At 56.0% G+C, this 23,242-nt stretch overlaps 2 protein-coding genes across 4 annotated transcripts; both read right to left on the bottom strand.

Moving 5' to 3' along the window:
- Positions 1 to 3,339: 3,339 nt before the first annotated feature.
- On the bottom strand, positions 3,340 to 11,787 carry ABCF3 (ATP binding cassette subfamily F member 3). Of its 2 annotated transcripts, none has more exons than XR_011388017.1 (21): positions 11,481 to 11,710; positions 11,105 to 11,252; positions 10,932 to 11,011; positions 10,463 to 10,509; positions 10,197 to 10,294; positions 9,994 to 10,116; positions 9,601 to 9,867; positions 8,904 to 8,984; positions 8,758 to 8,817; positions 8,615 to 8,671; positions 8,474 to 8,496; positions 8,306 to 8,361; positions 7,998 to 8,198; positions 7,827 to 7,903; positions 6,468 to 6,512; positions 5,844 to 6,388; positions 5,588 to 5,676; positions 5,407 to 5,498; positions 4,766 to 4,898; positions 4,529 to 4,616; positions 3,340 to 4,443 (listed from the first exon to the last, which is right to left on the bottom strand). XR_011388017.1 is itself a non-coding variant. In XM_002716485.5 (21 exons), exons 1-21 carry the CDS (start codon positions 11,650 to 11,652, stop codon positions 4,285 to 4,287), a joined length of 2,229 nt encoding a protein of 742 aa, XP_002716531.4. In that variant the 5' UTR covers positions 11,653 to 11,787; the 3' UTR covers positions 3,340 to 4,284. The 2 variants fall into 2 exon arrangements, 1 of the variants encoding a protein (XP_002716531.4); XM_002716485.5 differs by having other exon boundaries at positions 6,256 to 6,388; positions 11,481 to 11,787.
- Positions 11,788 to 13,430: 1,643 nt separating this feature from the next.
- Positions 13,431 to 22,534, bottom strand: AP2M1 (adaptor related protein complex 2 subunit mu 1). 2 transcript variants are annotated; one of them, XM_051818877.1, is made up of 12 exons: positions 22,309 to 22,433; positions 21,393 to 21,468; positions 20,290 to 20,406; positions 18,272 to 18,537; positions 17,472 to 17,554; positions 16,788 to 16,923; positions 16,546 to 16,687; positions 15,981 to 16,100; positions 15,759 to 15,894; positions 15,558 to 15,655; positions 14,993 to 15,104; positions 13,431 to 14,042 (listed from the first exon to the last, which is right to left on the bottom strand). In XM_051818877.1, the coding sequence occupies exons 3-12, from the start codon at positions 20,361 to 20,363 to the stop codon at positions 13,908 to 13,910; spliced, it is 1,302 nt and encodes a 433-aa protein (XP_051674837.1). In that variant the 5' UTR covers positions 20,364 to 20,406; positions 21,393 to 21,468; positions 22,309 to 22,433; the 3' UTR covers positions 13,431 to 13,907. The 2 variants fall into 2 exon arrangements, with proteins under 2 accessions (XP_051674837.1, XP_008264842.1); XM_008266620.4 differs by lacking the exon at positions 21,393 to 21,468 and having other exon boundaries at positions 22,309 to 22,534.
- Between the last annotated feature and the right edge of the window lie 708 nt (positions 22,535 to 23,242).

Below are 23,242 nucleotides of genomic sequence, written 5' to 3'. Positions count from 1 at the left end.
GAGAAAGGTCTTCCATCCACTGGTTCTCTCCCCAAATGGCTGCAACGGCTGGGGCTTGCCCAGGCCAGAGCCAGGAGCCAGGAGCCAGGAGCCTCTTCTGGGTCTCCCACTCAGGGGCAGGAGCCCAAGGACTTGGGCCATCTTCCACTGCTTTCCCAGGCCACAGCAGAGAGCTGGATCGGAAGTGGAGCAGCCAGGACTCAAACCGGCACCCATATGGGATGCGGGTGCCGAATGCAGCAGCTTTACCAGCTGCGCCACAGCACCCCTCCCTCCTTTTATTTTACATCAAGAAGAGAGGCCAAGACTTACTGGCAGGGGGTGACCTATAAGCTGCATGATTCCTGCCCACCCCATGCAGATCCTGAGCGGAGCCTGTGCCGGAGGGCTGGGGGAGGCTGCAGCTGTCTGTGCACTGGTGGGTCTGTACGCTTCCAGAGGGGCTCCAGGCTGCTACCCCACCGCTCCTCACATGACTTAATACTTTCTGGGTCCATGGGACTCCACAGCTCACAGAATGTTTAAGTTCACACAATTCTCTCTCTCGCCCAGTCTTTCACAACACCCCAGGTCAAGGGAGTGCTTGGAATCCTTGCTGCCTCTTAGTGCTGAGCAATTCATTCATCAACCACTCTTTGTTCCAATCAACCATGTGTGTGTGTGTGTGTGCGCGCGCGTGGGTGAAGCAGGCGAGGCAAACCCTTGTGGACAGTTTATGGATGTGGCTCATCCACTCAGGAGAGGCTGAGTTGCCCAGGCCATCAGTAAGAGGCGGGCTAACCGCAGTGCGGGACTTTGTCACTCCCCAATGCGTCTGGCATCCTTTACTCAGTGAACAGCTCACAGAGCACCTGGCAGCACCAGCAGCTGTGCCAGGAACTCCTACTCCCTAGCTTGCTCTCCCGAGAGGCTTGTTCAAATCCCCTGCTCATGTAATTAACCACCAGTCCTTAAGTGAAGGCATTAACAAGTCATGGCTACAATGTGGCCATTAAGAGCTGTGTAGTAGCCAGACTGAACTTGAACCCTGGCCCTGCCACCCACCTGTTAATGCCCAGAATTTTTCTTTTCTTTAAAGATTTGCTTATTTGAAAGGCAGAGTTGGGATGGGAAGGGGTGCGGGGAGGCAGAGATCTTCCATCCGCTGGTTCACTCCCCAAATAGCCATAACTGCCAGGCTGAAGCCAGGAAGCAAGAGCTCCAACTGGGTCTCCCACATGGGTGCAGGAGCCCAAACATTTGCACCATCTTCCACTGCTTTCCCAGGCACATTAGCAGCGAGCTGGGTGGGAAGTGGAGCAGCCAGGACTCCAACTGGCGTCCACACAGGCTGCTATACCACAGCACCAGCCCCCTGAATGCCCTCTCCTACACGATGGGGACGAGACTCCTGTGAGATGTCTCTGAGCACTCAGTACGTGCTGGGCAGTGTGGTGGACAACGTGCCAGCCATGCTGCCGCCCTCAGGTGCACAGGCTCAGCCAAAGGTATCGAAAGGCTGAAAATCCCAGGAGCGGTGGCCTGAGCCACTGCCTCCACTCAGGCCCACTCTAGTGTGATCCCAGCCGGAGGCTCTCCCAGGGCCTGGATTGCTGCTCAGCCTCTCCTTGCACCCTCTGACTCTGCATCCTGACCTGTCCACACTGCCTCCCTCCTAGACAACCGAACCTGTGCCAGGTACTTCAGATGCAGACTTGAGAAACCACGGGGTGGCCTCCAAGGACAACGTAAGTGGGAACTACAGTGTTAATGAAGATGCACAGCCCCTAACAAGGAAGACAGCACTATGGGGCACCCAGCTGGAGGGGGGAGGAATGAGGGGGTCCATCAGCCCAGATGCAGGGACTCCTAGAGGACCTCCACAGCCTGGGCCCCCCCTGCTGGCCCGCTGGGTCTCCAGGGGGCGTGCCCAGGCCCAGTGCAGAGCAGAGCTGACGGTGCTGGCTGAATCTTGCCCAGAAGCCAGTGAGAATTCAGCAAGCTAATAACATCATTTTGAGGAACAATTCTGACCGGTGTCTTTGAGTACCTTGTAGACAGGTGGCCAGCCTCCCACCGAGCCCAGCTGGTTTGCCCAGGAAATGCTGGTGAGCGGTTTGTCAACCCGGCCAGCTCCTGTCTGGCTTAAAGGTCAAGTCTACACAGCAGCTCCAGGCTCAGCAGCTGTGGAGATGACCTGGCAGCTGATAAGGATGAGCCAGTGAAGGAGGTGGCTGCCACGAGCCTGGAGTGCCCACGGGTGACTTCCCACCCTCCCAGGTCAGATTCATTCCTCGTCTTTGTCCTGTGCTTTCTGACAAGGAGACGGATGGCAAAGCGTTTTTTCTGCCACCCCCCCATTCACCCCAAATGGCAGGTGTTCCTCAGCTCCTGCAGCTCAGTCCTCCCTTTCTCCAGTCCTGCAGCGTATGTTCGGACGACCACCGATGCAGGTCCCTCACACTCCTCTCTGCACTCACGAACTTGCAAGGCCACCTGGAGGCCAGCCTCACGCCACCCGGCACACAAGACGGCCTGAAGGGCTGCAGTCCCAGTGAATGGGAACTCACTTTCAGAAAGCAGCTGAAGCTATTGGAAGTTGTCCCTCCCGGGAGTCCACAGTGGTCTACTTCTGGGGCCACTCATGCATGCCACACAAGTGGGAGACATAGATGGAATTCCTGGCTTTGGACTGACCCAGCTCTGCCTGTTGTGGGTATTTGGGGAATGAACCAGCAGATGGAAGGTCTGCCTTCCAAATAAATAAATCCTAAAACAAACAGAGTAGGAGGTGTTCAAAGGTTAAGCCATTCGTTATGGTTACTTAGCTAGTATCAGTGGCTTTTTATTACTGATAGTCAGGCCGAGAGCTGAGTGTAGACCCAATCATGTGTTCACACTCGAAAGCAGATTCTGTGTCGCTGAAGCTGCACTTCCAGCGACTCTGAGGAGTCACGAGCACTCAAGAGTGCACAGCTGGTGAGAGAGCTCAGGAGCCACAGCACGGTCAGCACCTCAGAGGGCTCCCGAATCGCCCATGAGCGGGGCAGGTCTGAAGCTGGAAGGGTATTACAGGGGCTGTGAGTTTTCTCAGCAATGCCGGGGGTGCACCTGGCTACACACAGCTGGAGGAATATGTCCTTTGGACTCTGGAGGGAGGGAGGTAAAGCAGCAGGCAGCCCAGCAGCCCTCCTGCCACCTGGAGCCATCCCCTCGTTGGCTGCCTGATCAGTCAACAGAGCCTTCCTGTCTGTTCTCCCAGCACCCCCCGCAGCTCACGGCTCAGAGGCCTTGGCTAAGCCTTGTGACTACAATCTCCACAAAGCCAGCGAGTTCCTTTTGCTGATTCTGCTTTCCCTGTTGTCACCAAGAGCACAGCAATGTCTCCATTTTAATTATGTGCAACAATTCCATACAGCAGCTAGGCCCTCAAGAAATACCATTTATAAACCACACTGCTCCGGCTAAGCGCTCCTCTCCCCGCAGATTGCTGAATTGGAAAACAGAGTGCCCCACTTCTTTCCACCAGAGGCTGTTCTCACTCTCCACTTCCCGGCCCCTCCTACCGGCGAACAGGAAAGCACTCCAGCAAAACGGGGACAGAGATGTTTCCCTTCAGCCCTGAGGGTCCAGATTAGAGAAGCAGGACGAGCCCAGGGCCAGAGACCACAGCGAAAGCAGCTGGCGGAGTGGGTCTGAGGCCAGGTTCCAGAAGCAGTTCAAACTCCCCAGCAGCGGGGTCTGGGACAGCAAACCCAAGACCCCTCTGGCTGAGGCTGAGCCCAGGCGAAGGGAACAGCACCGCAGTGATGGGCACACACTCCACTCCACTCCACTGCACGGACTCAGGCAGGCGCCCTCCATGCTCCGGCGGCCTTGATGGCTCCTCCCAGGGACACAGCTGGTGCTGCTGTGGCTTCCTCCGTGTAACTAAAACAAGGGTCCCAGGAAAACGCCAGCGGAGGGCCCACCCCTCGGCAGCAGGCAACCACTGCGCCTGCCCAGGGAGCAGCAGAGAGGCGGCCAGGGAGATGCCAGGGGGGGTTTAATTTACATAGCAGCCACCTGGGCCCGGTCAGAGCAGGGACCAGGGGAACTCTAACCCCAGAGGGCAGCCCCAACCCTTCCCCAGGGAGACCAGTCCTCCACGCCATACAGCGGGCACTCCAGTCAACAGGAGAGCGATTTGGGGGTAAGGCTGCCCCACTGGGGGAAGTCCATGGCCTGGAGTTGGTTGCCTCGGTGGTGACCCAGGGGTCTGGGGTACCAGTCCATGTCCTGGGCACGGTCCTCAGCCTGGCGGCTCTAGAGGAAACCCTCCCGGCGGAACTGTTCCTGGAGGAGGGCTCGGTACTGGTCAAACCCCCCTTCGACCCGGGTGACGCCGCCTCCTTCGCACACCCACAATTCCCGGCACACCAGCCGGATGAAGCGCTCGTTGTGGGACACCAGAATCACGCCACCCTGAAAGACAGCAGAGCAGGAGGCGCTCAGGGGACAGAAGGGGCGCCGCGGCCTGGGGCAGCGGTCAGTGCAAAGGCACACTCACCCTGAAGCTGTTGAGCGCGCGGCCCAGAGCCTCGATCGTCTCCATGTCCAGGTGGTTGGTGGGCTCGTCCAGAATGTAGAAGTTGGGGCTGGAAGACAGAAGCCGGCAAGGAGTGCAGTTGGGGGGTTGAAGGGGTAGGAGAGAATGAACTCTTCGGGTACAGAGGGGAGAGGGCCGCTTCCTGCTGCACAAGAAGAGGAAGCAGGAGGGCAAGAGCGCTGGAAAATGAGACCTCACCAGGGCATGGTCATCTGCGCAAAGGCCACCCGGCTCTTCTGGCCCCCAGACAAGCTGGCAACAGGGCGCATGGCCAGTTCTCCAGAGATGCCGTACCGGCCCAGCTGGTGGCGATACTCCTCCTCAGGCCGCCCTGCAAAAGGGGCCCCATCGGGTGGGTTCTTGGCCCAGCTCCCTCCCTGACCCTCCAGCCCTGCCCACGTCTGGTGGTGGGTGTTGTGGGGCAACGGGTTAAGCTGTTGTTGGGACACCTGCATCCAGTACTGGAGCACTGGTTCTGGCTTCCTGCTAATGCACCTGCGAAGGCAGCAGACGGCGGCCCAAGTACTTGGGCCCTTGCCACGCACACAGGAGACCTGGATGGGATTCTTGACTGCTGGCTTCAGCCTAGTGCAGCCTTGGCTATTGCTGTCATTTGGGGAGGGGAATGAACCATCAGAAGGAAGATTTGTCTCCTCCCTGTCACTCCTTCAAGTATATAACTAAATAAATCTTTAAAAACACAAACAAGTGCCCACGTCCTGACATCTACTCTTGGGGTCTGTGGGGGGCTAGGAGTAGCTGTTCTGTATCCACCCAAGGCAGGCCACGCTGCAGGGCCTGCTCTGGCTGTCTTGCCTCAACTCAGGTCCGTAACGCACCTGGAAATTTGCGCGCCAGCAGTTCCACAGCACTGACGTTCAGGTCCAGCTGCTCCACGTGGTGCTGGCTGAAATAACCAATCTTCAGATTCCTACAGACAGAAATGAAGGCGAAAGGGCATGGAAAGCAACGACCACGAAGGTCTGTAGGCAGCATCCGCAGGCAGGCAGGGAGGCTGACCTGTGAGCGTGTCTGATGCCTCGGACGGGTGCCAGGTCCCCCATGAGCAGCTTCAGCATGGTGGACTTCCCAGCTCCATTCTCCCCAACCTGCGGAAACGCGAGCTGCTGGAGTACGCGTGTGCGCACCACAGAAGGGACCGATGCGAGACGGTGTCCCGGCCTGTCCCAATGACCGCCTCAACAAGCAACATCACAGTTTCAAGGAACTGTGCAGAAACGAAGTAAAGCCAGAAAGGGAACCAATACCCGAGTACCTGCTAAGTGCTGGGGACTGACTGCTCCCAACAACCAAGCGAGGCAGACGTCATGTCCATTTAAGGATGAGGGAGCTGCCTGGTAACTGAGCTAGGAAACAGCAGTCAGGATGCGCAGTCTGACCCTCAAGGCCAGGCCACACCCTTGAAGCCCCACGGTTTAAAGAACTCAGACCTGAGAGCAGTAAGAGGAGGTACAGCTCTAAGAATCCATCAAGTGCTGCACGACCAGGCTCAGCGTCTCTGAAGGGCACCGGCAACAGCGACACACGGAGTCCTCAGCCCAGGCCCTGGCTTCTCCCACCCCTACACAGACCCTCCCTCTGTGGCCTGCGGGTCTGGGCCAAGCCGTACCGACGAAGGCTGGGGTAGCAGAGCTCCAGCTCACGGGGCGGGGACACAGCAAACGTACCACACAGATGCGGGACTCGAGATCAGCAGAGACGGAGAGACGGCTGAAGACGACGTGCTTAGGGTCGTAGTAGAAATCCACCTCATCTAGCTGCAGGATCGGCGGGGAGAACTTTTCAAACCCGTCAGGAAACCTGCAGGAGGCGGGGGTGAGGGCCGTGGAGGTGGCCGGGAACAAGAGCTTCCCACCGGTCCCTCGGGCCCAGCACTCACTTCATCACGACCTCTGACTCCTTGTCCACGGGTTTCAGCTCCGGTCTGAGGGGAGAGATGGGTGCACAAACTTACGACTTTAAAAACCACCACTGGGGCCAGTGCTGCAGCACAGTGGTTAAGCTGCAGCCTGTGCTGCTGGCATTCTATATCAAAGCCCTGGTTTGAGTCCCAGCTGTTCCGTTTCTGAGCCAGCTCCCTGCTAACGAGCCTGGGAAAGCAGCGGAGGGTGGCCCAAGTGCTTTAGCTCTGCTGCTTTCCCAGAGGGGTGGATCGGAAGTGGAGCAGCCGAGACTCGAACAGGTGCCCATGTGGGATGCTAGTACTGCAGGCTGCGGCTTAACCTGCTGTGCCACAGTGCTAGCCTCGTGTCACTCAGCTTTTCAAATAAGTAAATCCTTAAAAAGATTAAAAATAAATATCTGTTCTTCTTGCACAACAGCACCTGCACAGAGAAAACTCAGAAAAGGCTTACGCTCCCACCACACATAACCCATGGAGAAGGACGTTTTTCTAGTCCACTGCACTCTGCCAAACATGAGTGTCCTCATTCAGGGTGGACCACGTGTATACTCCCCCGTCACAAAGCTCTCAGCCTTATGATTTTAAGCTCCATTCACTTCAAGATTAAATCCCTGACGCCCAATATCATTAGTCATTAAGGAAGTGCAAATCAAAGCCACAACAAACTATCACTTCTCATCCACTAGAACAGTTAGCGGCACGGATATGGAGAAACTGGAGATTTCCTACGTTGCTGGAAGGAATGTGAACCACTGCGGCTCCTTTAGAAAATACTCTGACCCTTCCTCAAAAAGCTAAATGTAGAATTACCAAGTAATACAGAAAACCCACTAGTGGGTATGCACTCCAGCAAATTAAAAGCATATGTCCACATAAAAACTTTTACACAAAGGTTCATAATGGCATTATTCATAATAAGCAAAATGGAGGCAAGCCCCTGATAAGTTACTGAACGAAATGTGCCTACACACACATGGAATATTATTTAGCCATAAAAAGTAAATGAAGTACTAATCCATGCTACAACACAACATGGATGACCTTTGAGAACATGATGCTAAGTGAAAGAAATCGGGTACAAAGGGCTATATGTTTATGACTCCGTTTAAATGAAATGTCCAGAGTAAGCAAACAGCGACAGGAAGCAGATCCGTGGTTGCCCAGGCAAGATGAACTCTGCAAGAGCAATACAGAACGTCCGCTCTCCTGCAGGAGAAGGCAAAGGTGGCTTCTGGCAAACGGAGGCCTAGTGTGGGAGGGCGAGGGCTGGCTTGCAAAATGAGGGAAGAGACAAGGACATGAGGATCAGGGCCCAGCTGGGAACACAGTACTCACAGCTTCTCCAGCATCTTGAGTTTACTCTGCACTTGAGAGGCCCTGTTGGCGTTGTAGCGAAAGCGATCAATGAAAACCTGTGGGGGAGGGAGGTAGGAGTAGCGCGGGCACTGGTCAGGCTCTCTCACTACCCCCAACTCCTGACATGCACGCTGTGGGAGCCCCACACACCTGGATGTGCTGGCGGTACTGCTGCTGGGCCTCGTACTCCCGCTGCTGGTTGAGCAGCCGCTCCTGCTTGCTCTTGATGAAGGTCTCGAAGTCCCCGCGGTAACCGTCTAACCTCTGGCTGTGCAGGTGGATGATGTCTGTGGCGATGGCGTTCAGGAAGTTGCGGTCGTGGGAGACGACTAGGATTGTGGAGGGCCACGTCTGAGGGGGTTACAGGATGGCAGGCCCAGTTTGGGAGGGCAGTCAGTTCCCAGAACCCACACCAGCACACCTGCCCGGAACCCACACCAGGGTCTGGAGGCCCTCACCTGCAAGTAGTTCTCCAGCCATAGGATGGCCCTCACATCCAACATGTTTGTGGGTTCTGGAGAAGAAGTGGGGAGCACACCCTTGTGACTGAGGGGCTAGAGAACTAGGAACCTACACGCTACCACCCTTCCTCATCCCAAAGTCAGGAGCATCCATTTCAGGCTCACCATCTAACAGCAGAAGATCCGGCCTAGGAAAAAGAACACATGGCATAAGGTCGTATGCAGGTCAGGGACTCAAATGCCACCTCTCAAAGAGCCAAGACCCATTGTCCACAGGGCTCCATACACAGGGCCCAGGAGACTCACCTAGCAAACAGGGCCCGGGCTAGGGCCAGTCTCATCCTCCAGCCACCCGAGAACTCCCTAAAGAAAGAGCCACGTCAGGGGTGGGTGTTCATCAGGGCAGGGCCAACGGCGCTCAAGAGTCAGGAATGGCAAGAGCCACTCACCGGGTGGGCTGCTGCTGCATTTTAGGAGTGAAGCCGAGCCCAGCAAGAATGACCGATGCCCTAGAAGTGAAGACATCAGAGAACCCCGCTGGAACAACTCACAGGAGGGGAAAGTCAAACTGGAAGGCAGGGAAACTTTTAAATACCTGGCAGGTGCCTTGTCTGCCTCAATCTCTTCCAGTTTAGCATAGATTTCTGCCAGCTGTGCAGCTTCAGAGCCTTCCGCCCTGCAAGGGAGGGGAAGAAACAATCGGCCTGAGTGTAGGCAGCCCAGCAGGATGTCCCCCTGCACCCTGCACAGCTGCAAGGCGGGCAACTAGCCACCTTGTCGCCGGGACAGGAACAGAAGACAGGAAGAACCTGCACAAAGTAGCAGGGGCAAGAGCATTTGGGGAAGAACAGAGCATTGGGAGGGAAGGGGAGAAGGCAGCACTGTGGTACAATGGGTTAAGCTGTTGTCTGTGACACCAGCCTCCCATATGAGTGCCGATTCCGGTTCTAGCTGCTCCACTTCTGATCCAGCTCCCTGCTAATGTGCCTGAGAAAGCAGCAGAAGATGGCCCAAGTGCTTGGGCCCCTACCACCACATGGGAGACCTAGATGGAGTTCCAGGCTCCTGCATTTGGCCTGGCCTGGCCCTGCCTGTTATGGCTATTCGGGGAATGAACCAGCAGCTGGAAAATCTGTCTCTGCCCTCCTTGCTCTCTAACTCTGCTTCTCAAAAAAAATGAATCAATCTTTAAAGAAAAAAAAAAAAAAAGAACAAACACCAGCGTCCCATCCGGTGGTGGCAAGTGGCAAGTCCCGAGCTCTGCGTGGCCAGGTGACTGCCGGGGCTCTCACCTGCCAGCTGCGATCTGGCTGCTGAGCTCCTGCTCGCGCCGCAGCAGGTCCTCCCGCACGCTGTCACTCTCCAGCACGCTCTGCAGGGCAGGGGTGTCGTCTCCCGCAACCTCCTGCTCTACGTGCAGCAGGGAAATGTGGGCTGGAACCCGCAGGCTCCGGGTGGCCAGCATCTTCAGCAGGGTTGTCTTCCCCAGACCATTCCGCCCCACCAGCCCATAGCGGCGGCCCCACGCCAGGTTCACGTCGGCTCCAGCCAGCAGTACCCTGCAGGGGTGGTAGAAAGGAGACCAGCTGGTTTCGGGGCGCTGTGTGTAGCTCCGTTTCACCTCTGCAAAGTCTCCTGTAATTGGAAAAGGAGACGAATGCCACCCTCACTACCATCCCCCTCACCTATCACCAAAAGACACGTCGAAGTTCTCGATCCGCACGTCGTAGGACTTGTTCTTGCCGGAGGACTCCAGCCGGCTCTCCTTCCTGCTGCCCGCCTGGCTGGCCGACGCCTCTTCCAGGACTCTTAGAAGGGAGAGAACAGGACGTTCAGCGCCTCCAGCCACCGCTCGCCCCGTGGCGCTGGCTCTGCTCCCCGCACTCACGGAGGGCCGCAGGTCTTGAGGGCATCCTTCTCTGAGCGCTTCTCCTGCTTCGCCTTCAGCCGTGCCTCCGCCTTCTCCAGCTTCTTCGCGTTTACCGTCTAAAGTTCCAAAGAAAACCACTTCACCCTAGGGTGCAGGCTCAGAACAGGGACCCCCAGAAGGAGCACTTCAGCTCAGCCGCGACAAACAGACTCAAGGACTCAGGCAAGGACAGCCGACCCCCACCTCCACCTCAGACACCGCCCCTCCTCCCCCCGCCTCCTCACCGAGGACTGCTCCCTCTTCAGCAGTCCTGGAAGTTTGGGGTCACAGTCTGTAACCAATACAAAAAAAAAAAAAAAAAAAAGCAGTCACCCATCTCCCAGAAAGAAGGGAGACTAAGGTTCGGAGTGATTAACATGAACCAGGGACACAAACACAAAAGCCTTACCATCCTGGGGATGGGGGCTACCATCCTCCCCACCCCCAAGACAATAAACCCCACTGGTGTAGGCACACAAGCAACTCTTCTGATAAGGTCAAGCAGTTAGTAAGTTGCAAAGCTGGGAGGTGAAATCAAGTTAGGCTGCTCCAGGCCACAGACTTCCTTACCCTACCCAGGCGCGGAGACCCCTCCACGCCCTTTCCCTTCATGCTGGCCTCAGTACAACCAAGTTCGTGAGAGACAAGTCTGGCAGCTCGAGCTGCAGGGGGCAGGTGGCTGGAGCAACAAGTTCAACTTCCCCTCACGCTCACCGTAGTTCTCCGTTATCTTTGACAACTGGATGGGGGTATCCAGTCGCACCTGGCTGTTTCCTTGACTCTGTGGCTCGGCGCTAGGTGGGTAGGGATGGAAAGTGCGGAGTTAGGAACTGAGGGAAAGGCCCCACGGCCCCCGCAGTCCCCGCCGCCCCGATCCCGACACGTACAGGCGCAGAGTGTTGTACATGCGCTGGCACACGGCCCTGATGCCCGCGTCATCCTTGCTGTCCCCGGACACCTCCTGCAACAGTTCCCCCACAGCTTCCACCAGGTCATCCACAGACTCGAAATCCGCGCTGCCGCTGTGCAGGACGCCTGGGCCGGGCGTGGCAGGACGAGCAGGACACCGGGCAAGGTGGACACACAAGCAGTTTCAGTCCCTGAATCGCGGCCCCCAGTCGGGGCTCCAGACCCAACCGGCCTTCGGGACAAGAGGTCACGCGGAGAAGAGGCCTGGCAGCGGTCCCCAGCACTGCCCTCCCATAGTCTTTCCCCCTGAGCTCCACTTGGGCCTCCCCAGCCCCTTGATTCGGTTCAGCTCACCCGTCACGTAGTCGAAGACCTGTCCGTCAATTTCCGGGAACTCGCTCCGCAAGATCTCGGCGCAAGTCGCCATGTTCCAGCAGGAATCCCGTACGCGCAATCGCCTTGAGACCTCGGCGTAGACCCGCCCCCTACCCGTCCCCGAAAGCTCGCCCCTATTCCCAAAGCGCATGCGTAGCAGCGACGTACGACAGAAGCGGCGTGCGCGGAACCCACGGGTGGGTTGAGCTGGCCCGGACGAACCGTGCGCAAGCGCAGCTCAGAGTCTGCGCCGGAGCTGCCCTCAGCGCCTGCGCGACGCTTGTTCGGCTGAGGGATGAGCCACATGTGCCGTTCTCGCTGCCTTCTGGGAGGCGCAGAGCCGGAGGCGAGGGGTGGGGCGGGACAGGCGCGCGCGGGGGTTATCAGGGCTCGAGGCTTCGCCGGAGCTCCGGCTGGTGGGCGCCTCCCGAGAAGGGCGGCTGATAAGGATGTAGCTTTGCTCGGTTTTATGTGCTCCCGCGGGGCGCATCTGCCACTGCGTGCCTGGACGGACCCGTTTTGTGAGCGTTGCTGACTCACGCTGCTTTCTGAACTCAGAAGCCCCCGGCTCCGTTCCGTGCGTCCGCCGGTGTGGTCCGGGGCCTCAGGCCCTGGAGTTTGCGTCAGCCGGCTGGCCAGCACCCCCAGTCCTTTCCCACGGCCTCAGGGTTCAGCCGACCCTTGCGAACCTTGCCCATTCAGTTCTTCACCGCCCCAGGGCGCAACTTCCCCCACCGCCGAAGGGCGGAAAACCAGATCACAGCCCGGATAAGCTCACTGGTACTTAGTCCCTAGCTGCGTCCCATCCCAGGGCTGAGTTCTCTGCACCCAAGCCTCAGTTAAATTACAGGGAAAGGCTGTTTACTTTCAAGGATTCCCTCAGGTAAAAAGCGAGGGATTTTCCCCCAAAATGAGGCTACTGCGTTGTATTTAATGTCAATATTGAGACCTGGCTTTAAAACTATGACCCAACATTACATAATTACCCGTTTGGATTAACCACTGCCCAAACCCTGTGTTAACTGAGCCTCTAGATCAAATAACCATTTTATAGGAAATAAAGGTAAAGGGGGATATATTGGCAGGAGACCCAACAGGCAAATTCTGATGGGGAAACTACAGAACTCGTTTCTTTAAAAACTGCAAGAGTGGAGGCAAAGGTAGGAGTGTAAAACGTTTCAGATGGGTTAACCAACCACAGTGGACCCTGTTTGGATCCAGATGGATGTTGTGGAAATTTTGACAGGATATCTGGATTAAATGAGCACAGATCGGATGTGATACTAGGAATTGGCCGTGAGTTAATCATTGTTGAAATTGGATGATGGTATATGAGGGTGCACTGTGTTACCCTACTTTTGAAATGTTCTCAAATTTTGTTTAAGAAAGCCGGAAGGGAAATTGTGAAGGCAAAATCAACTCTTATCTTCCCTAATACACTGGCAGGATATGGGCAGTTCCTTCAGAGACTTGCTCACCACATAGCTCTGTGGAATGGTGACAGTATCCAGGAAGTTTCCTGAGAAGCAGGGGGAGTCCCCAGTGGTGTCCCCCACCCCCTCCAGAATCCAATCTTTCCTTACCCTCCGCCCACCAAGGCACCAAAGCCTGGGGAAACTGGCAAGGCTGGAATTAAGTGGGGTCTCTCAGGAAGGCTGCAGGGTCAAAAGTTAACCTTGCTTATCTATGCTAATTAAATAATACCTGACTCAGAGTTAGGGACCTGGGGGTAGCATGGTCTTGAGACTATTTTCTGTTGGAGAAACCAGAAGACCTAGGCTTCCACAGGCCCAGGAGAGGCCTATCCATTGGGAACAAAAGGGGGGAAGAGCTTTGAGAGCCTACAGAATAGAAAATTCAAAATTGTACTCAAAGCATGCAGTATGAGAAATCCCACCAGCTCCCCTCCCATGTCAACACTTGGCCAACTCCGCTCTACAGAGTTTATTGGGTTTATAACTGGACGAAGTCACACGTGTACAAAATGAAGCTCACACTATCCCAAAGCAGAGTAGGGACTGAGGGCTGGGAATCCGTTACTGGCCTTTGGGGGAGCTCCGAGGTGAGGGGCAGCCAACCCTCCCACTCCAGAGGTGTGGCCACAGGGGTTGGGAGGAGAGAGGGCCCACCTGGCTTTGGTCACAGAACTCAGAGCCTGGCACTCAGGCCAGGACAGACGGACGGATGGAAGAGCAAGAGCCCCAGAAACCACCCTGCCCAGGGAGCCCAGGGACTGCTCCACCTGTCCAGCTCACATGTGGTTGGTCCAGACCTAGACTCGGGGGCTGGTGCAAAGGGAAGGCAGCAAAGCAGGAGGGAGGGAGGAGACACTGATGTGTGGTGGCCGGGGGCATCCGGACCCATGGCAGAGGGTGGGCAGGGGAGTGGGCTAGCTGCCACAGGCAACTAGCAGCGGGTCTCGTAAATGCCGCTGCGGCCAATGTAGCGCACCCATTTGATGACGTCGTGGTCGCTGTAGTTCAGCTTCGGTTCAAACACCTTCAAGTAGCGCACCTTGAGGCCAGAAGGCGCAAATGGCACCTGCGCAGGTAAGTTCCAGTTAGGAATGTGGCCTTCCTCTCACTGCTGCTCTCCTCTGGGAAGCTCCATAGCCCTGCCTTCCCTCCCTCATCTCTGTTATAGGTATGGAAATGAGTGGATCTTGAAAGCCGGGGGAAACCAGGGGTGAGGAGCCCTCATGAAGTACTGAAGAAGAAAGTGTATCCCAAGAGTAACTAGCAGGCATTTTGGGTTTGAAGTCAGGCCTGTGATAACTTGAATCAATTCCTTTAGTCAGCAGGAGACAGTGACCAAAGAACTGCTTTAGAACACACTTCCGCTGCTCCGTGTTAACAACTTCAAGGCAAAGTCAGCTCACTAGCCTGTCTATAGGTAAAGCTGGTGTCTTACCTGGCATTCAGATGATCAAAATTTTCCCAAAAGAATTGTTTTACAAGCTAAGAGAAGTCAGATTTTTCTCAGTTCAATAACATTTTCTATTAAGAGGTTTGAAGGCAGAAGAAGTAGGTTTATGAATTAGTCACTTCCTCTTCCTAGGCCTCAGTTTCCTCAGCCCTAAGGCACAGAGGTAGATCAGAATGATTTCCAAGATCTGGAGCTGACACTGTGGCATGGTGGGTTAAAGCTGCCACCCGTGATGCGAGCATCCTAGACTGAAGTGCCAGCTGTTCCACTTCTAATCCAGCTTCCTGCTAATGTGCCTGCGAAGGCAGCACATGACGGGCCAACTACTTGGTCCCCTGCCACCCATATGAGAGACTAGGATAGAGTTCTGGGTTCCTGGCTTTAACCTGGTCCAGATCTGACTATCATAACCATTTGGAAAGTGAACCAGCAGATGGAAGCTATCTCACTCTGGATCCAAGCCCCACCTCCCCACCCACCTCTCTCTGGCACACTATTTTTCAAATAAACAAACAAGTCTTTCCCAGCACACCTTGCCATGGCTGTAGGTCCCTCTTCTGCCATACCTCAAAATTCATGGAAATAGGAGGTCGGGCCCATTTTTTCTTGTCATTGGTGGGCAGAAGCTCAATCTCTGCGCTGATCTGCGATTCCTTCATGCCTGCCATGCGCTTGATCCTGGGAACACAGAGATGATGGGCAGCAAGTGCCCGTGGTAGCTTGGAAGAATTTCAAGGGCGGTTATTCATTTCAAGCAGGAAGAGAGTCTAGGAGCTTGCGGAAGGACCCTGAGAGCCACTATGGAACCTTGCATCTGTTTACTCCTTTAGCACTATGGCTGCAGTTCCTGCTTAAATACACGTGTATGATATCCTTTGCTCTGTTTCACAGAGAGATGACAGGGGCAAGTGGAGAAACGTTAAAGCATCTTGAAAAGTGCATGCACAACCAAGTGTAGGCATGGGATACACAACGGATGCAAGGGCCGACAGCACAAGCAGAGGCTCCTGGGACGCAAGTAGGCACACTTTTCACCCTCCCCCACACACACTGGAGAGGACGAGAGGCAAAACCTAACAAGAGAGTACACTGTGGCATCTCGATCCCTGCTGGGACCTCATGAAGACTCACTTCCATACGATGGCGTTCTCACTGGCCTTATACTTGGCCTTCCCCTTCATGCAGATCACCTGCACACCACTTGTGTTCAGTGGGGTTGGAATCCGCACCTGAAAGGGATGTATCTGTCAGGGAGCTGGATCAGGCCTTGACATTAGCTGCCTTTATTCCTGGAGCCAAGTTCTTCCTCCTCCCCAAGCTCCCTGCCCTCACCTCAATTTTCTGAGCCAGCAGTGAGGGCTTGAAGTTGGACTTGATGACCACCTTTACCTCCAGTTTGGTGCGTCCCACTTCCCGTACCAGCGGAATCACCCGAAAAGGAAGGATGATGTCCTTGGTGGTGCGATACCTTTGGGGAGGGGGATCAAGGTTGGCACCAGAGAGCTGTTCCCTTCCCTCCTTGTCCCCACTCTGTCAGGAGCACCCCAGTGGCACCTCATGAGCTCAAACTCTCCATCTGGTGGGATGAAGCTGATGCTGCGTTCAGAGTCAAACTTGCTGAGTCGCACACACTGGTGGAAGGTGCAGTCATCAATGGCAATTGATTGCTTCCCGCTGTAGTTGGGGCAAAAGAAATCTCATTGGCCCAGGAGAGTGGCAGTTGTCATGCTGGGGAACCACCCAAGGCTGACACCACAGACTACGGAAGCCCAAATGCAGCTTCCTGCCTGAGTTTGGAATGAGTGGGAGCTTTGCATGCCCTTCCCCTCAAGATGCTGCTGCTCAGGACTCGGGTGTTTCAGGCACACCAGGCAGAGGCATCAGCAGGTGCAAGCTCGGTCCTGAAGACCCACCAAAGGGCTTGTCCTCTGACGAGAGCAGGGTAGACAAACCCCTCATCTCTCATTGCTCTTAGAACTGGTGTCAAGAGCAACTAGCCAAGCACACCCTTGGGAAGACAGTAGGATTACAACAGAAATGAAGTTGAGAAAGAACTCCCCCAGACCCCACTGAGCCCTCTAAGGCCTGCCCTTTCCCACTGCTCCCCTGAATCAGACACCTCTTGCTTGTTTCATCAGCTGTGCCTTTGCCTTGCTTTTCAATTACAATCTTGTCATTCATCCCAAACTTGCACTCGGGCATGCCACTCAGGTAGCTCTTCATCACCACCCGGCCGGACACATGGGCACTCAGCACCTGCCCTGGTGACCAAACAGATAAATGGGAGCAGCTGAGTCAAACAGGCAGGCTCTGCATCCTGCCCTGGCCCCTCCTCTGGCTGTCCCATAAGAGGGCCCTCACCCTGTGGGGACATCAGTAGGTTCACACTCTCCAGCACATCCAAGAAGAGCTCATTCCGGCGATACTTGATGCCTTCTCGCCGCCAGCCGATCTGCCCAGTCACCTGGCTGGTGATCTGGGACTGTTCTTCTTTTGTCTAAGTGGAGGCAGAGATGCAGCAGAGGTTTCACTCCTCTCTCCTTTTAATCCTCCTGTCTGGGTCCCCACTGCAGCCTCATCCCTCCTCCCTTCTAGTCTCCACCTGCTGCATGGTGCAAGGCCTGCAGAAACAGCGCAAAGCTGCAAGGGTGGACATACAGGACGGCTTACCTGATGCTGTAGGCCGCAGGACCAACAAGGCGCCCACACGAAGCCGCAGGAGAGGCAGAAAAGAAGGAGAAGGCCATGAGGCCTGGATCCTAGAAGCAGGCCCAGCATGCTCCTCTAGACAGCCCACCCCTGCCCCCAGTGCAGGAAGAAACTGCTTGAGATGCATTCCCGGTAACAGAGATGCTGAGTCAGCTGCTCCTGCCTGGGCGGTGGGGAGAGCCACATGGACAAAAGAGGACTACAGTCATGGCAGGAGGCTCAAGCCAGTACTTCCTGTCAAGGGCGGACTCATGAGTCAGCTCGGACAAGGCTGGGGCCAGCTGGCATGAAGGGAAGTTGGGTTCCACCCCAACAGTGGTTGTACAATGTGAGTACCTGACTCTTGATGCCCTGCTGGGTAATGAAGGTTTTCAGAGCGCCTGTCTCAGAGTTCTGTGGGTAGCCAAAGTCCAGGATCTCTGCAAAAGGAAGGGAATCATAAGGCCCTGGACAGAGCTGAAGGTGCCTTCATTCTAGTCCCTCCCCTGGCCTGGACACGTCTGGCCAGCAAAGCTGGCAAAGACCCTGGAGAATCATTCACAGCATCCTCCCTTCAGCTTTGCAGCATTTACCCTGGGTTCTGTGCTTTGTAAGAAAACAGGACAGTGTTTGATTTTTTTCAAGTAAAGAAATCAGCAGAAGTGTCACGTGCCCAGTGGGTCAGAGGTCAAAAGGCTGAGACCTTGTTTTCTTTAGAAAACAGATGATGGGAAAGTGGGAGGGCTCATGTGCAGAGCACACCTTTCAGAAAACAGAGGTAGCAGTGCACCCCAAGGGGCCTGTAACACCTCGCCCTTTCCCAGGCTCCAAAGCAGCTGCCAAGATGGAGAGAGAGCTGGGAGGAGGTGAACGAAGGTGCAAACCACCAAGGAAGGAAGAGAATACGGGAGGTCCAGGCACGGAAGCCAGAGTCACGTTCCAGCTGAAACTTCCCCAGCCCCCACCTGCTGGCCTACTTCTGTGTTCCACTTCAGGGCAGCCTTTAGGCCTGGATTTGAACTGGCCTAATCCCAGCCCGAGAGAGCAGACACTCCAGAAAGTTCAGCATGCACCGCAGCTTCCACCCAGCTCCCGCTACCAGGCTGGGCCCAGTCGGGTTCATCCCCACCCTAGGCCCACAGCCCCACTGGCCTTACCATCCAGCAGCTCGTATATGAGCACAAAATTGTTCTTGATGTTTTCTTCGCTGATCTTGCCAAAGTAGGCAGCCATTACGTCACACATCTTATAGAGGAATTCGAAGACCATGGCAGCGTTGACATTCTGCTTGGTGACAGCTGCCAGCCAGATGTTGGAACGCTTAACATGGAAGAAGCTGGTGCGAGCAATGTTGGTGACGGGGCTGCGCACCTGCTGCCGGGCGTGGATAACATTGACCCGGAAGGCGTCCACTGCATTCCTCCTGAGGGGAAAGGGTGCACAGGACTGCTCAGGCAAACCTCAGGGACCAACCACAGCTGCTGAGAGCCCCACCCTCCTCACAGCTGAAGTCTGTCACACAGTCTATAGCCAATGCCTACACCAGCAGGGAACCAGTGGGGCACAGGAGGTGGCCTGAGCTGGGCCAAAGACCATGAGAAACAGGGAAGTGAAGAGGCAGTGCAGGAAGGCAGACGTAAGCTTAATAAACTAAAGCTCTTCAGATTGGGCAGCCATGTCCCTGACTGCTAGGCCTGCTTCCAATTTCCTACCTATAACCAGCTGCCACCTCTAGCGTCCTGGTAAGTTCCAGGACAAGAGAGAATGAGAGAATGAGAGCCTGCTTCTTCTCTAGTCCTCCCACTAGCAGCCCCTGCAGTGGGCAAAGCTGACGCCTCTAGAAGTTACACAAAGCGTGAGTTTGGAGAAGGCTCTGCCCTTCTGCGGGAGAAGTACCATGGGACCATGGAGCTGTGCCACCCGTTCTTGTCTGGGATCCAACTCCAGGACAAGTTCAAGGAATGAAGGACTACAGGGGTGGGGGTGGGGTGGGCAAGGTCCCCCACCCACCTGTACCTGGGCAGCAGCTTGACAGGCCCCTTACCTATTGCTACGGCAGCCAATGAGATGGGATGAGAGAAATGACGCCAGCAAGAAGAGGAGAGTGACAGCAACGAGAGAGAGGGTTAGACACACGACACACTGGGAGGACGGCACACACCATGAGGTGGCAGCAGACAAGACAGGCAAGGGATAAGAGCACAGCAAGGCATGCAAGGTAGTGTGTGACCTTGCCCCGGCTTGGCCAGGTCCAGCCAGCCAGGTCACACAGGCCAGGTGTTGCCCCCAAGTCTAGCTCATGCCGTGCCACCAGGTAAGGGGCAAACAGCCACAAAGGCCAGGCCAGCCCATCAGCCAGGGAGCCAAGAAGCCGGGCACTGCTACAGGCCCATTTTCCTGACTATTTATCTCAAGCTCTTTGAGGAAGTCCCTGCTCTCAAGGTAGCAGGAACAAGAGGAGCATAATCTCATCAGAGCTGCTGAGGTGGGGAGAGGGCCCCTCAGCCAGGAAGGAACAGTGCCATGCAGGGTGGGGCAGAATGAGAAGTAAGGCTGTGGCACCGAGGTTCTAAGGGTCCCAGGACATGGAGCGGCTCAGAGTCTTCCCTTATGGACCAGAAAGGACAGCATGGCCTCCCTGCCCTTCCCGCAATGGCCTGGAAGTGCCTCAAGTTTGCTCACAACCTCTCTTCCAGAGGAACCGAAAGCAGCTGAATCAGCAGCCTGACACCTCCTAAGAAAGGGAGTGGGAGAGGAGTCGGCAGCCTAGAGAGGCTTTCAAGAGAATCCAGTGCAGGCGCTCAGCATGAGAGCTTTTGAGAGCAAGACGCAGAAGGATTAGTACCTGCAGCCTGGTCACTAACTCCACTTCCCTAAGGGAGGAATCTGCCTGCCTGGGAGACGGCACTCATCTCCTACAACCAGGCTCGTAACCAGGGGAAATGGGAGGAGGAAGGGCTACGGGAGCCACGCCACTGCTCAGGTCCCACTTAGTGGCCGGCAAGCTGGATGTCAGACCTGCTGGGACCCGGGCTATAGCAGCTGAGCTTCCAGGATGCAGTGAGGGGACAGAGTGGCCCAAGTCAAGCCTCTGGATGGCACACACCTGGTCCTGCATGCTGGGGCTGGAGGGCTGCGGTGGCAGGGGCACAGCTGGCTCAGCCAGGGCACTCACCCGATGTCATCTCGGTAGACCCGGGAGATGAGCACCTCCCCCTTGTGATTATAGATGAATAAGCCTCCGATCATGGCGGCAGCTCAGTCTCGGCGGCCCATCGCTCTGAGAACAGACCTAGGACAGGCAGGGGTGGGGCGAGGGAAGACCTCAGGAGCCTGGCCAACAGCCCCTGTGGGGCTGCACAGATCACTGGCTTGCTTTTTTTCCTGACTCAACCCTCTAGCAAGTGACCCTGTGGCCCTCCCAGGCACGCCCCTCCCCTCAGCAAGGCTCCAGTTCCTGTTTATTCCACTGTAGATGGGGGAAAACCAGGAGAGACTAGGGCCCAGGAGTCTAAGGCCATTGACCCTCCCTTTTCTGGGGCTGAGCCAGAGTAGCTCCCACCTCCCCCTCCACAGCGCTGAGCTCAGCAAGGGTCCTTTCCAACCCCCTCTAGTACAGACTCTCACTGGGGCTAATGCCAGTGAGTCACTGAGAAGGCCCGCCTGCGGCTGCAGGAATGACTGGCTGGCGGTAGCAATCACTCCAGCTGGTTCCGGCCTGAGGCACCCTCTCTCAGGCTCCTTCCAGCCTTCGGGAAGGCAGCAGGGGCTGAATCCTCAGAAGCCTAAACATTCCAGGAAAGGCTGTGCAGGGTGGGGGTGGGAGGAGAGAAAGAAGGCCTCAGGCCCTGACAAGGACCTGGGAGTGTGGCTCCAACTTCTCCCAGGCAATCAGATAAGCAGGCAAAGAACAGAGGAGAAAGGTGCTGGCAGACTACCGCCAATGACCCAAGCTATTATTTCTGACACCCCCTCTTTCAAAAGGCCCCAGAGTGCAATAAAAATAAGGACTGGGCAGGTGGAATGGGTTCCTAGATCCTTCCAGCTGGAACTGTGATTCCAGATGCACCAAGTAGCTCCCTTCTGGCCAGAGCACCTACAAGCAAGAGGCAAGCATGTCGGAATGCCCGAATTATCCAAACTATGTAGGTCAAACTAATAGAGACTGTTGGAGAAAAGGGGTTAATTTGGTTCTAGATTTCCTGGATCAGCCCTGGTATTAATTTCACAGGGAGTCGGTCAGCAGAATTTAATAAACGGGAAAATAAAGCCTTTTACTGTGAGATCAAGGTCTCCCAGGCCAGTGAGTTGTCTCCAAAGGTGCCGACAACGCCATCCCTCAGGCCGGTTGAGGCTAGGGAAAGAAATGCAAAATGGAGGTAGAGCCCTGGGCATAGACCAAGGCCATAGGTATCAAGTTGTAGGTAGCTCAGGGCGCCACAGAACCAGAGGTGGGGCCCTGGACTCCACGGCACATTTCACTGAAGGAAAAGACTGGTGGCAGCAGCCAGCGGCTACTCAGGTGAACCTGCAGCAGCCCCGGTGGGGGCATCTAAAAGAGAGCGTTTCCAGCACGGAAAAGGTCAGGGTGACGGCGTGGGGGAGGGAGAGCCGGGAGGGAAGAGTGACAGCGGTGAAGAGGGAAAGCTGGGGGAGACGGAGCCTGCTTTGGGGTTCATGTGCAGAGGCCTGAAGGAGTGGTGGGGCTTTTCGCCCCAAGGAAGCGACATCGCGGGAAGACATGGTGCCACCGAGTTGTCACTGAGCTGAGTGGACGGGGTGCTGCCCAGTGTGAGACCTGTCACAGTCCAAGGAGAAGACACAGGGGTCCGTGCCCCGGGAGACGGGGCAGCTGTCCCTACGCCGAGGCGGCGGCGCCGAAAGCTTCGGGGGGTTGTCACGATCCCAGCGAGGAGGCCCGCGCGGCGGCCCTGCTGCGGGGGGATTCCAGGGAGTCTCCCCCATCACGAGAGGCGCCCGGCGGTTCAGGTGGAGGGCGCCGCTCCCCGCCCTTCCTGCAACCGCGTCCCGGGCGCCCCCGCCCCGCCGTCAGCTCCCTCCCGGGTCTGAAGGCTGAGGCCACTCCCGGGTGTGGGCAGCTTTCTACCCCGCGCAGGGAAGGGCAACGCTGGGAGGCGGGGTGGGCGACCCACGGCATCGTCCCCCACCCCGAAATGCCAAGTCCCCCGCTCACCTGGCGTCCGCGGCCCGAGGGCTCGGCCGGCCCGGCCACTCTTCGGATCCCAAGATGTCCGCCCGCCCCCTGCTCGCCTGCCCGCTGCCTCGGCTTTCACCGCAGTGCCGCGGCCCCGCCCCGGCCTCGGCTGCGCGTGCGCGCTCTCCTCCGCCTCTTGCGTAGACTACAAATCCCGTCAGGCTCCTCACCGGCGATTTTAAACGCCGACAGGTTTCGAAAGACTACAACTACCGATTGCCTTTGAGACCGCCCCCCGTCTTGGGGCGGGTGTGTATGGCCGAGGGGTGGGGGGATGGAGGGGTGGGGTTGGGAAGCGTGGCCTTAGCCTTCCCAACAAATCCCGGCACGTGCGGCTCCACCCACTTCATTTCCTCACTGAGCATTCTGGGGATTGTAGTCTTTGTTGTCCCCCGGTCCTATTTCAGTGTTTTGAAGCATCTCAGAGGATTAGTTTGTCGGGTCCCATCTGCTAAGCCAGAGGTTGCTGCAGGACATTCTCTGTCTCCAGAGTCCGAGGACTGGCTGTTCTTACTCTGTGCACAAACATGCAACATGGCAGAACTGTTTGTGCTGAATTTATTGTTTTCTAACACCACCTCTGATTCCCCCAAGCTTTTATATATCTGTTCCAGACATGAGCCTCATTCTCTGGGGATCAGAAGGGCAGGAGGTGGGAGGCAAACTTGAAAGCTATTAGCTAAAGCTTTTCATGAGGGTGCCAGCGTTCTGTGTGTGCACCTTCTAGTGACAAGCATACATTTCCTAGAAAATGTTGGCAAGTTGAACTTAGTTGGCCAAAGGATGCAGAATTCATCTTCACATCTAAGGTGAAAGGAAGAAACAGAGCCAGCCTTCAAATATGAAAAGGCCTGCCTGGTGCTTAAAGGACTGTAAGAAACAGTTCTTCTCTCTCTGTAGACAGATACTCTGA

The sequence above is a fragment of the Oryctolagus cuniculus genome, chromosome 4, assembly GCF_964237555.1.
Source record: "Oryctolagus cuniculus chromosome 4, mOryCun1.1, whole genome shotgun sequence".
Classification (NCBI taxonomy): Eukaryota; Metazoa; Chordata; class Mammalia; order Lagomorpha; family Leporidae; genus Oryctolagus; species Oryctolagus cuniculus.
This window is presented reverse-complemented; position numbering and strand designations above follow the sequence as displayed.

Coding starts and splice junctions, on each gene's coding strand:
- ABCF3 (XM_002716485.5), bottom strand. CDS start 11,652: ATGCGCTTTGGGAATAGGGGCGAGCTTTCGGGGACGGGTAGGGGGCGG. Junction 8,362..8,473: donor GGATCTTCTGCTGTTAGATG/GTGAGCCTGAAA, acceptor CTTCTTCTCCAG/AACCCACAAACATGTTGGAT. Junction 5,677..6,255: donor TCGAGTCCCGCATCTGTGTG/GTACGTTTGCTG, acceptor GCGTTTCCGCAG/GTTGGGGAGAATGGAGCTGG.
- AP2M1 (XM_008266620.4), bottom strand. CDS start 20,363: ATGATCGGAGGCTTATTCATCTATAATCACAAGGGGGAGGTGCTCATC. Junction 18,538..20,289: donor GTCTACCGAGATGACATCGG/GTGAGTGCCCTG, acceptor CTTTCCCCTCAG/GAGGAATGCAGTGGACGCCT. Junction 15,656..15,758: donor TGCTGGCTCAGAAAATTGAG/GTGAGGGCAGGG, acceptor CATCCCTTTCAG/GTGCGGATTCCAACCCCACT.